The 12,179-nt window shown below is 50.3% G+C and overlaps 1 protein-coding gene across 17 annotated transcripts in view; it reads left to right on the forward strand.

The window, feature by feature from the left end:
- The window catches only part of INPP4A (inositol polyphosphate-4-phosphatase type I A), a 120,750-nt gene extending 108,928 nt beyond the window's left edge, over positions 1-11,822 (forward strand). For 10 of the 17 annotated variants that reach the window (XM_040267621.1, XM_040267631.1, XM_040267632.1 and 7 more), the window contains 2 exons: positions 608-762; positions 4,439-11,822. In XM_040267621.1, the coding sequence (XP_040123555.1) occupies positions 608-762; positions 4,439-4,619 (336 nt within the window). In that variant the 3' untranslated portion in view covers positions 4,620-11,822. The remainder of the gene's footprint in view (positions 1-607; positions 763-4,438) is intronic. The other 7 variants (XM_040267635.1, XM_040267628.1, XM_040267637.1 and 4 more) reach the window with 1 other exon arrangement.
- The last annotated feature ends 357 nt before the right edge of the window (positions 11,823-12,179 follow it).

The following is a 12,179-nucleotide window of genomic DNA, read 5'->3' on the forward strand; positions in this document are numbered from 1 at the left end:
TTACTCCCGAAGGTCTTTTGTTCTAGGGCTTTCTGCACCTGGAGCTGTGTGTCGGGTTGTGCCTAGTGGCAGAGCTCGTGCTGCTATGCTCTTCCCACGGGGAGCAGAGGTGCCCCCTGCTTGGGAGGGGCTGCAGCCTAAGCCTGCGCAGGGCCTCCATCTCGCTGGGGGAGCCTGTGGGCAGGAGGTGGCCACAGGGAAGTGGGTCTGCTGTGCTGTCCCGAGCTGTGTGGATGAGGAGGCATGTAGAGACTAGCGGTCTGTGCTTTGACTTCCAGAAAGGCCTGGAAACCCGGTGGGGCTGGATATCCTGGGAGCTGTGCTGATCTCCGTTGAGAGTCAGGGGTCAACAGCAAAGGGCCGGTCCCGGCGGAGTTGGGAAGGGGGCAGCTGGTCAGGTGGGTCCATGGACAGCGGGGCCTCTGGGAGGAAGCCGCCTTCTGTGGGGAGACCCCCTGCCCAGGGCCACCCGGGCCATGGCCTGTCTTGCGACCGGCTCCTTGGAGCCGAGGCTGGGCCTGGGCGTGGAGAGGCCGCCGCTCGCCAACCTCCCCAGGGGCGGGGCCTCCTGCTTCGCTCCAAGCTGCTCCTCCTCTCCCGTCCGCAGGTCTGCCGCCGCCTCAACGGGGTCCGGTTCACCAGCTGCAAGAGCGCCAAGGACCGCACGGCGATGTCCGTGACGCTGGAGCAGTGCCTGATCCTGCAGCACGAGCACGGCATGGCCCCGCAGGTGTTCACGCAGGCCCTGGAGTGCATGCGCAGGTGAGTCCTGGCTGCGCCGCCGCCGCCGCGCTCCGGCTTGACTTTGGAAAACTGCCCCAGGTCTGCAAAGTCAAACCCCTGGCACGGTCCCGCCTGGACAGTGTTCTTCCAGTCAGGGAGCGGGACTGCGGGAGGGAAGCGGATGCTCCAAGGCGGCCGCGTGGCCACCGCCTGGTGCCGTGTCCCTAGCCACCCCGTCCTGAGTGTTCCCCAGGCCCCTGCTGTCCCCGTCGCAGGAGGCGGTGTCCACAGACCGCAGGGATCCACTTCTCCCGGCCGCGGGCTGGGCTTGCTTTCCTGGCAGCCACCCGCCGTCCCGGCCTTAATCGTGTTCTGACTCCGAGGCCGCAGGCTCGTTTGCAGAGGGAACCCCAGGGACTAACACTGTCCACTGTCAGCGACGCCCTGTTCCCAGCCCTGCTGGGAGCCCCTCGCCTCACGTGCCTAAAGAAAGGATAAGAAACCTGCTTTCCCATCTTCTTCCGTGCAGCCACCAATGCTGTTCCAGGCTCGTTTCCCAGTCACTTCTGCTGAGTGTTCTGTCCCATTTGTCCTCTCACCAGACTCTTCAGAGCGTTCGACTCTTATCCTTTCTGTATGTCTCTGCCGTTTGACCTTCTCACAGTCGTGCACAAGAGTGAGGCCTGAGTGCCTGCCTCCTGACAGGAGCGTTTAGTAAAAAGACAACCGTTTTGTCCTGTTCGGTCTTTCCAAGTTCCCCCAAACCTCGTGACCTCAGGGCGGCTTACCGACGCGCTTTTAGAAAGTTCTCACTCTCCCTGCCTTGGCGTCCCTGGTGTTGTCAGCTGCGAGGTGGTTGGAAGGGCTCCTCTGGTGAGACGCAGGCCCCCGGCAGCAAGGAAGCGAGAAAGACGGAGGGGCTCACCTGTCACTGTCGGAGCGTCTGGTCTGTCAGAGAGACCAGGCCTGAGGCGGGAGTACAGTTGATACCGCTCCATCCGGGCCTCCACACAGGCTGGCTTCTAGAACATGTTTGAGGAAACAGTAGTTGATCCTGACTGCCTCTGAGCACAGGGGCCTCAGGAGGCCAGGGGGCATGTAGCTCCTTGGACATGCACGCGGGCAGCCCCGCCTACTGTCTGCAGCCCACCGAGGGGCTGTGTGGCACTGCCTGCCCAGCACAGGCGGCCTGGGACAGCTCCTGACACACAGCACTGTCACACCTTCCATCACGTGAGTGGGTGATAGTCCCTGAGGGAAAACTGGAGAATACAAATAAGCCCCTACTCCTGTGGTTTTCATACCCGCCCCACACCCTGCAGAACAACTCTCCATGTTCTTGCTGTTACAAGGAACAGTGCTAATAACATCTTGATACATAGCTGAGAGCCAGTTACTTACATACATGCGTATGGCTATGAGCGTGGCTAATCCACACCCTGGCTAACTCAGCCGGTCCCAGAATAACCCAGAGAACACATGCACAGATACATCCAGTTCCGGGTATAATTCTGCCCTTGGTCTCAGGCAGCCCTTCTCATTTGACTGTCTTGTGAACATTTTGGAGGGCTAACAAATGGAGGTCTTATGGGGGCTTCCCTCATAGCTCAGTCTGTAAAGAATCTGCCTGCAATGCAGGCTGGATAGGGATCCCTTATCCCCTGGAGAAGGGATAGGCTACTCGCTCCAGTATGCTGGCCTGGAAAATTCCTTGGACTGTATAGTCCATGGGGTCACAAAGAACTGGACACGAGTGAGTGACTTTCACTTTAAATGGAAGTCTTTCCGTTTGTAGCACACTATAATTTATCCAGCTTACTGTCATTGAACTGTTGATAACGGGGCAGTGTCAGCACTCGGAACAGTGGTGAGTGAACACCCTTGTTTCCCTGCCCACGTCTGCCCTGCTGAGCCCCGTGGTTGGGAAGCACACACCTCTGTAGGGCTGTTTCGCACAGACTCACAGCGCTCCCAGACCAGGCAGCCGCCCACCCTCCGCACTGTCACCCCTGGCCGTTGTGAGCACGCCCGTGCCTGGGGCGCCGGCCGTCCCCCTGCGTTAGGGTAGGGACCCTGAGGCTCCGAGGGGAGGGCCCTCCTCCCAGGGGCAGGCCTCACTGCGTGGCCTGGCTCTGCTTCTTGGGAACCCCTGCCTGCCTCCAGTTGTGAATGTCCTATGTTTCTTATTTGTGCTTTTCTGAATTTTATAAAATCTTCATGGTGAGCGTGTGTTAACACTTGTTTAAGAAGTTAGTGAAGACAGCTTGCCTCTGCCGCCCCTGGGGTCCTCACGGCTCTGGCCCCAGGTGCCGTGCTCGCCGCCACCCCGCCTGCCTGACCTGTAGGCTCGGGCCGCGTGCCTCTGTTTCCATGTCACGGTGGCCCCTCCTCCTGTTTTCTGGGTTATCCCGTGTTGGGAGACGTGTCTGTTCATAGGCTGCCAGGTCCAAGGTGGCAGGCCCATAGCTGGTGTTTCTGGCTGTGGCGTGGCCAGGACCTGGGGTCAGGCCGGCACCCTAAGGAGGCGGCAGGAGCTGTGTCCGTGCCTGTTGGTGGTTCCCTTGCTTTCCCGCTTGCATCTTACGCGATGGAAGAGCAGAGCATGCAGCAGGGGCGGGGCAGATGAAGCTGGGCTGGAGGACACCCAGGCTGTCTGTGTCCTGGAGGCCCAGGGTGAGCAGTGGCCAGCGCTGTGCTAAGTGTTCAACAAGTGGCTCACTCCCAAAACAAAACCAACTACCCCCAAAGTGACCTGTCTGGTCTTTCCATTTCTACGGCACAAACACGCTCACTGGGGCCTGTTTTAGGCTGCAGAGCAACACCGGGGAGCTGGGAAGAGATGTGCCTGCTTGGCTCTCGCCGGCGGAGCCAAGTCCAGCTCACCATCGGTGGCGCAGGGGCTGGAGTCCAGAATCAGCCTTTCTAGGTAGCCCAGTGACCCCCGAGACTGCCCTGGCTGGGGACGTGACCACCAGTGCTCACAGCCTGAAGTGTCTGTGGTCATGTGGCATCCGGGCTCCTCCAGGAACCTCCCCTCCGAGCTCTGCTCCCGTAGCTCCAAAGGAGGACGCACCGAGTTTCCAGTGAGCTGGGCTCTTGGTAGATGCCGTCTGGTAGGACAAGGCGCCCTGCCGCTGCTCAGCCTGAAAGCCACAGAGGGTCCCTTGTGGGCTCTGCCTCCAGGGCAACTCGAGGGAAGAGGGTGTCATCTGGGTGCTTCATCAGGGGGCAGCCATGGCGGAATCAGTTGCATCCTGCCATTCAGGCATCTGTGAGAAGGTCAAACGCCCCAGTGGTTCTTCATGTTCGGCCTGCTTTCTGGAGTCGACGTCCAGCCGCGTGTGCGAGCATGGCCGGGCAGCATGGCGTGTGCTTGGCAGCCCCGGGAGCGAACATGGAAAACCATCTAGTCAGCCTACACGTGTGTGTTTTCAGTAGATTATGGTATTTTTTTCTTATTTTCACTTCTCTTTCTCTCTTTTTTCTTGTAACTGTGCTCGTTTTGTTTTGGTATCCCTTTCACACCCGTTTCGGCATATCATCTTTTCTTTTTATTGTGGCTTCATTCCATTTTTTTTTTTAATCTTATTTTTTGGTTCTCCTCTTTTTATTCCCCCATACTTTTGGAAAAAAAAAAAAATCCATTGCATGTGTCTCTTTTTTCTTTATTTTCCCTTTTTCTTTTCCTTTCTCCCAACCTTCTTCCTTTTCACAGCATTGGAACTCGGGAGGTAGTCACGCAGAAGAACTTGAGCGGCCTGGTGCCCGTCCGAGACTTAAGGCTAGACCCCAGCCTCCTCTGTTCTATCCCTTTACTTGCTCTGAGCCCCAATTTACTGATTGTGTGGCTCTTTCTGAGCATAGCATACCTGGTGGCCAAATTGCGTTGCAAATGAGTGTCTTGATGAAAAATTAGTAAGTCACAAGAAAAACAAAAGTGCCAGCACTTGTCCAGCCACCGTGTACCTAACAGGACAGGAGGAATGTGTCAGAGCGTGGTCCGCCAAGAAATATTTCATGCCTTACAGTTTGACATTTTGTTGTTCTGAACTGTAAATACCTGCCAAATTATTTCACCAGGAGGACGTGTCCGTTTCAGTTCTGTAGTTTTCAGTGCTTGTAACATGTTCTTGCAGAAAGTTACTGCTTTGTTTAGCTGGTGTGAAATTACTTGTATCAAACCTCTTACCTTCTGATGTAAAACTCTTTATTACCTGTATATCTTGTGTGCCCTGTTTCCTAGAGGGAGGAATTCTGTCAAAAGAGAATTTGTATATTTGATACTATTCTTTAAATGTACTGCTAACTTTTCCTTTCCTTCTGAAGAGAGATGAAAAGGGTCGATGCTTTCTACTGGCTCACCTCTAGATACACCTATTCAATAGGACATGCACTGTCTGCTTTCATTTCAAAGCGTAGTCCCTAGAATTACAGTAGCAAACAGTTTGCAGAATCATCACATTCCCTTCTTATGTTATTCAAGTTGGGATGACCCAAAGCTGTGAGTACAGTAGCTCCTTGTATCAAATCAGGCACATACAGGCACATAAAGATAACATGTTGCACGTGGCTTTAGAATTACTCTTAAATCTTTAATGGTCACTGAACTGTTCTGGGAATTAATGCATATAGTAACAAAAGGCTTTTAAAGTTAGATATATTTATTTTTCCTGAAGTAGCAGTTTTCATTTAAAAGTTGGCTATATTTATTGTTCCTAAAGTAGCTATTTTCATTTTTAAAAAAAAACTTCATTCTTAGTATTTTTAATTTCAGTTTCAAGTCCTGATATCTTCTCTCTCTTGCAAATCAAACATGGTTAATAACAACAACAACAAAATCAAAATTTACCAAAACATGAGACCTAACTTTTGGGTGGTTGTGTCAGATAGAGGTGTGAGAGAGAAAAGGCTACTTTGGTTTCTGTTCTCATTACTCTTAAATTTGCATGGGGGGTGCACCGTGAGGCTTGCAGAACCTTAGTTCCCTGAACAGGGATCAAACCTGGGCCTCATGAGTGAAAGTGCTGAGTCCTAACCACTGGTCTGGTTAGGACTTCACTCTTTAACATGGGGGTGTCTATAAAATGTGTAACCTTAACATTCCCATGTGGAAAAAGGTGGCCAGACACCTCTGAAGGCAGTAGAGGGCTGAGAGGGAAACCCCACCGAGCCTGTGTGAGAAATAGGCCATGGCTTCTTGGCTTCCCAGCTCAGGTTATGCTGTGCTTCTGTTTCAGCCTCCAGCCGGCTTCCCCCTACACTGCATTCTATGGAAGTGGGTTTCTCTTCACCACCCTGGAAACACTGGAGGGAATTCAGAGAAGCTGGCTTTTCCGGGAGCTTTCCATAGGCACACACATAACCCATCCACCAGAAAATCTGGCCTCTCCATTGCCTCCCCCAGACTTCTAGGACTTATTCTGAGGTTTCTCTGGTTTGGCCTCAGATCTGAGTCTGGGTTCTGGGAACAGCAGAGGCAGGTGTGACTGGAGAAGCAGTGGACAACAGACGGCAGACACAGGCTTTACATTCTAGGGTGACGGGGTGCCCTCCTCGCACACGGGGGGCGGGAGGCCCCTCTTCCACCCTGCCTGTCCAGAGTGAATGCGGCGGCGGCCCCGTGACAGCTCCCGCCCTCCTTCAAGACAGAGTCACTCTGGTGAACTGTAGCAGCATGGCCCTTGGGCACAGCCGAGGTCCTGCCAGCCTGTGACCCTGGGAGAGAGCTGTGTCCACCGCTTGTCCCCTCCACATGGAGGGGGGCGTGCTCTGAGACCACCTTGTCACTTTACTGGGAAGAGGACAGGCAGTGCCCGCAGTCACGTGCCTGGCTCCCAGCCCTGCCCCCTGGAGTGACACTTCGCTCACCTCCAGGCCAGCAGAGGCTTGTGTGGATGAGGGGGGCCCTTCTGACCACACGTGGCCTCCCTTCCTCTTCCCAGGCAGGGGCCCCCACCTAGCCTAGGGGGCCTGCAGCCAGGGGCCTAAAGGCCCCCACAGGAGCCTCACGGACACCATGGCCTGCCCCTGGATGGAGTGTTGCCTGCCAGGCCTTCCTGCCCGCTGTAGACTTGGCTGCTAAGATAAGAGAGAGACAGATGGAAGGCCAGAGGCTAAGATTCATGATCTTTCTCTTCAGGGGCCAGTCAGAAGGCAGTCCATTCTCACTCTGCAGTCATGAGGCTGGATGGAGAGAGGATCCACAAGATCAGCAGAGGCTCTGGGTGGTGGTGTTGGTTTAGAACATCTGAGGACAGAAGCCCAGTGTGCCTTGCGGCTGAGGTTTTTAATGTCATGAAGGCCTTGTGACATCAGGCTAAATATATATGTGAAATCTCTGCTTTAGTGAGAAACAGGCGGGATAATATAAGATGGGGAGATATGCTCAGGAAAGGGGAGTCACTGACCCGCTTGTTGATGGTTTGGGCTGACTCTAAGCTTAACGCTGGCTCCAAGACCGCTTCAGCACAGGCGACTCTAGGTGTTCAGGATCGCCAGGACACTCACGTGTCCAGATACGTTCTCAATTCTAACAGGGAAGATGCCCTCCAGAAAAGAAAAAACCAGAGCCATCATTAAAATGAGTTGCCATGTGAGGTTTCAATACTAATTTTTTATTTAAAAAGTAGATGTTCTTAAAATAATTTGTCAGTATACTTAAAAAATCATGAAGCTTTGAAATAATTAAAGCCTTTCTAAAAGTCTATCCAAGATCTTCTCAGTGTGCACTGTGGATTCCTAAAAATTATGCAGCCATTGTGATGGGTTTTAAGTGGTTCTTCCTTAGGATGAGGCGGGCCGGAAGTGCCAGTTCCCACTGCACAGAGCCACCCCTCCACACCTGAGTGCCAGGTGCCTGGCCGAGCTTGTCTAAATACTGCGTGATGGAGCTAGTGTGCAGTCAGCCTCATCAGTCAGATTTTGTAAATTCACACCAAATTCAAACAGGAAAGTAAACACGACTTACAAATTAAAGTATAACCCTGCCTGTAATTTCAAGTGTATTCAGCCAGCTAAACCAGTAATTAGCCTCTTTAACATGTAAATAAAAGGTAATGTTGAAGTTCACAAATTATTTTTTGTTCCTCAAAGCAGTTTGACATTTATTAGTGATAGGTGGTTTCCAAAAAGTGTGTACATTTCTTTGTAAATGGAGAAGCCATATCTGAAACAGTCTGATAATGAAAGTTTCCAAAGATTAAAGAACCACCTCTGTAGCTTCTGCTTCCAATAGAATATTTTTATCCGATTACTGGATGTTAAACCAACATAATATTTGCTTCCTCTGGGGGCTCCCTGCTCATACGGCCCTGGCACTCAGCACAGATGAGACACGCCTGGCTGAAGGCTTCGAGGCTCTGTGACAAAGCGTATCTGAGCCTCTAAATTACTTTGTAACAAACAGGTGGATATTTTTCTATCAACTACCTGCATTTATCTTTTGAATAAAATTGCTGTCTTACCAAAATTATTTTACATGTTCTTGATAATGAGATTGTCATTTTCACCTTTAAAGGCTTGAGCAATTGCCACTGATATTTTTTTAAAATGCATGACATAATGGTCTTCATACAACTTGAAATACTTTTAAAAAAAATCAGTTTCTTGGTAACTGCAAATTTTGCATCTCTTAAGGGGATTTTGTACTAAATTTGATAACTAGTTGATTTAACTGTTAGTCTTAGGATAATATAAAACTATCAACTCCTCCTCCTGTGCTACAGGAAGTCATTCTTGTTTGGAATCTCTTTTGCCTTTGGGTCTTCTGTTGACCAGAACATCCCCCCGAGAGCTCCGCTGAGGTCCCAGTGGGGACACGAGGTCTGTCGAAGGCTCGTCCCCCTGCAGAGCATCTGCTTTGCCCACTGGGTTGCCATGACAACCTGTGATCAGTGCAGCAGGAGAGGTTGGTGGCAGATTCTCTAGGGAAGGGCTCCTGCAGGCTCTCAGTGGCTCAGTGGAGCTCTTCAGAGGTGACCTTGGTGGGGTCACTTCAGGACGCTCTAGCACTGGGAGCTGTGCAGCCGCCGCCCAGGCCCGCAGCATGGCTGTGTGCCCAGGACGCATCTCCTAGGTGGCGGCAGCATGCGAGAGCCACCTTCTGAGCCGGATGGTTTTGCTACACGTTAAAGGAAGGAAAATCAGCATTTTGAATTTGAGACCGTTAACAGCCTTTGCCCACAGAGAAAAATGCAGCTTTTTATAAAGTCTCTCAGCAAGCGTAGCACTGTTCCCACTGAATTTTCTATGACAGAGCCTTTGAACCACTAGTTAGGATCAACTTCTCAGAAAAACCCGATGTGAAATACATGAAACCATTATCTTAAAAAAAAAAGCCATCCTCCACTTGGATACATGCTGCTTTCGGAAGGGCAACCTTGCAGTCTCAGACAGGCCATGTCCATCTCTCTGCTTCTTAACTACCTTGTTCAGAAACCTGCCATCTTGCGTGTATTGTTGTAAATGAGTCTGGCACCCATTTAAACTAATCAACTTTTTTTTTTTAATGCTATGAAAATAATCATTTCATCTGAGTTTAAGTCTTTTCTTTTTTCCTTTTTTACTGCTATCATTTCTTGTGCTTGTTTTTTTCCCCAGTGAGGGTTGTCGAAGAGAAAATACAATGAAGAATGTTGGAAGTCGCAAATATGCGTTTAATTCCCTGCAGCTGAAGGCTTTCCCCAAGCATTACAGGCCTCCTGAAGGGACTTACGGAAAAGTTGAAACATGAACACACGGTTTCCTCTCATTAGCTGTTACGTAATAAATGTGGGTACCCTCTAGTCTCATACATGAATTCTTCAAGAAGACCTGAAGGATTGGTTTTTACTTTTGTGTTTTTAAAATATTTCACTAAAGAGTCTATGGAGCATGTGTTTTTTTGCGTTGGAATCCATAGCAGGTATTGTCGGGCTCACTACCGTGAATAGTAACAACTGCCCCTTCAAGTAGCCTTCAGCCGTCACCACACGGATATCTGTAGTTACCTGTACGAACCAAGCCAGGTGCATCTGAAATGCTGAAACTTTTTAAAATGCCCACTTAGGCAGCTGCTCACCTTATTTTTCTACTGAGTAATTCTATCTTGAACATTGATTTACAACCTACTTTTTAAAAATCCCTATGGACAATTTAAACAGTAGTTTAAATGATTGGATCCTGGGCAGACCTCTAAATGTGAAATGTTCAAGGGAAGTTTTGGGAAAAGAAGCTTGCTGTCTCATGCGGGCAGGGCAAGTGCATCTGATGCATCAGCCTGCCAGTGCCTACACAGGTGGAACCAGCAGTTGAAGGGAAGGCTGAAAAGTCAGCCTGAGCTAAGATTTGTCAGAAGACTGCACCTGCAAAGCCACCCACGGTGGGGTCACCACTGTCCCTTAGGGAACAAGGTGTCTGGGGAGGTGGTGAGGCCAGCTGTCTGTAGCCCTGGCCCAGAGCGCAGGACCGCTCATGTGGTATGGATGATGCCTGTCAGTAAACAATGGGGAATTTTGCAGAGAGACAGTGGACACCTAAATATTTTACAAATAGGTCTCTGGTGGGTTTCTCAAATTTTTTTGGCCTTCAAGAAGATAATGCAATCATGTTTGAATGTCTGATGAAAGTGTCTTTAGGTCTGCAATAATTGTTACTACCCTCTACTCAATTCTAGTATGTAAGATGGCTGTTGAGAAGGTTGAACTGTCTCCTGAAATGAGATTTTGAAAGGGATTAATGGGCCATAAGACTTAGGAATTTCATAGAAAATTATGTTTGGTCATCTATTCTAAGATGATGAGTCATCTGCACAGAGCAGAGTTTTTTTCTTAGTTTATATGTTTTATCAATTGTTTTTTAATCATTATTATGTTTACATGTTATTTAAAAGGCTGTAAAAGAAATACATGTGGCACATATTCATGATGTTGATCCTAAAGATTTGTGAACCCTTAGAAAGTTCCTGTGTCTGAAATTCTAAATGTTATTCTTTGGGCTCCCTTAGAAATGCCACCGGGCAACAGGAAACAGACTCAGGCCTGGGGAGCACAGGCAAGGCCACCCCGTGCAGGGGTGGAGGGTGGGCATCAGGTACGGGCGAAACCAGGTGACCTCCCGGACCCCCTCCTCCTCAGAGGTCGGTTCACACACGGAGCCTGCTGCCCCCCGATGCCCACTGGTGAGTGTGAAGTGGTGTGGAGGGCGAGTCAGCGAGGCGCACGGAGGCGGGGGACTTGCCCAGCAAGCCCGCTGTGCCGCTGGGGTCAGCTCCTCCTGCTGTGTCCACCCCCGCCCATCGTCATGGCAGACTTAGCCTTTCACCTCCACCACTTCATTGTCTGGTTAGCTCTACATTTGCGTCTTTACTCACGTTAACATCACTACCTTTAAAAAAAATTCCCTTGAATTTTTAATGTTATTCATACAAGTTTCAGATTTTTTTTGGTCTGAAGAGCATTATCTGCATTTATCAAAAGGGAACACAGCAAAGGCTGTGTCACGTTAGTTCTGCACGTGGCGCCTTTCCGTGAACGTTCCCCTAATTTTGTCTACATGTTATGGATCACCAGGAGAGTCCAAGACTTGGCTAATCACACAGGAGATACTCTGGTTGCAGTATTCCACCTGATCGTGGCTCCCTGGCTCCTGTGTGACCGTGGGTCTCCCAGCGGCACTGGGTACGCTCACCGAGGGGGGCCACACTGCTCACCACGATAGCCGTGGCTCCTCAGGTCACACGGGAGCTTTGAGTTTCCCACAGCAGAAGACAGGCAGTGGTCCAGGTCTCTGTAAAATAGGGGTTCCATCCAATGTTCCCTATAAGGCCCCCACTTAGAAATGTTGAGATGTACCAAAAACTCAGATGGTTCTGTCAAAGCGTCTGCAGCACAGCTGCCTCTGGTTTCCTTTAAAACGTGTACAAACATTTTAACAGTACAGTTTTGTCCCTACACAATTGTATTTGCCAACCTTAGTGCATTAAGGTACTTTTATTTATTTGTTTTGGACAGTATTAATAAACATAGTTACTGTTTTATATATTCCTAGCTCATTCAAAGCCATGTATGCTATAAATGTGCGAGTCTCAAAATGACAAATAATAAACAACTGACAACATGAAACCCGGCCTGAGTCCTTCTGTTGCCTGAGGACGGTTCTGGGGCCAGCACCTGGCTGGACCATCACTGATGGGCACTGCATTGTCTGTAACATGAAAACTCTTGTTTATAGCCCTGCTTGCATGTCAGATTTTGTGTGCACCCTGTAAGAGTGGAGTTCCTGCAATTAAGCCCTGCTGGCTTTCACAGCCAAATGCTCTGGGGGCTCCCTGGAACCCAGGCTGGGGAGCCTGACCTGGGGCTCAGCACTCACTCTTATGGGGGAACCTCTGCAGTGTGTACACTGTGGGCTGACCACTGGGAATACGTGATTTAATTGTATTGCTAGTGTACCTCTCTGCCTGTCTTGTTGGTTCCTTC

This window comes from Oryx dammah, unplaced genomic scaffold, assembly GCF_014754425.2.
Source record: "Oryx dammah isolate SB20612 unplaced genomic scaffold, SCBI_Odam_1.1 HiC_scaffold_25, whole genome shotgun sequence".
Lineage (NCBI taxonomy): Eukaryota > Metazoa > Chordata > Mammalia > Artiodactyla > Bovidae > Oryx > Oryx dammah.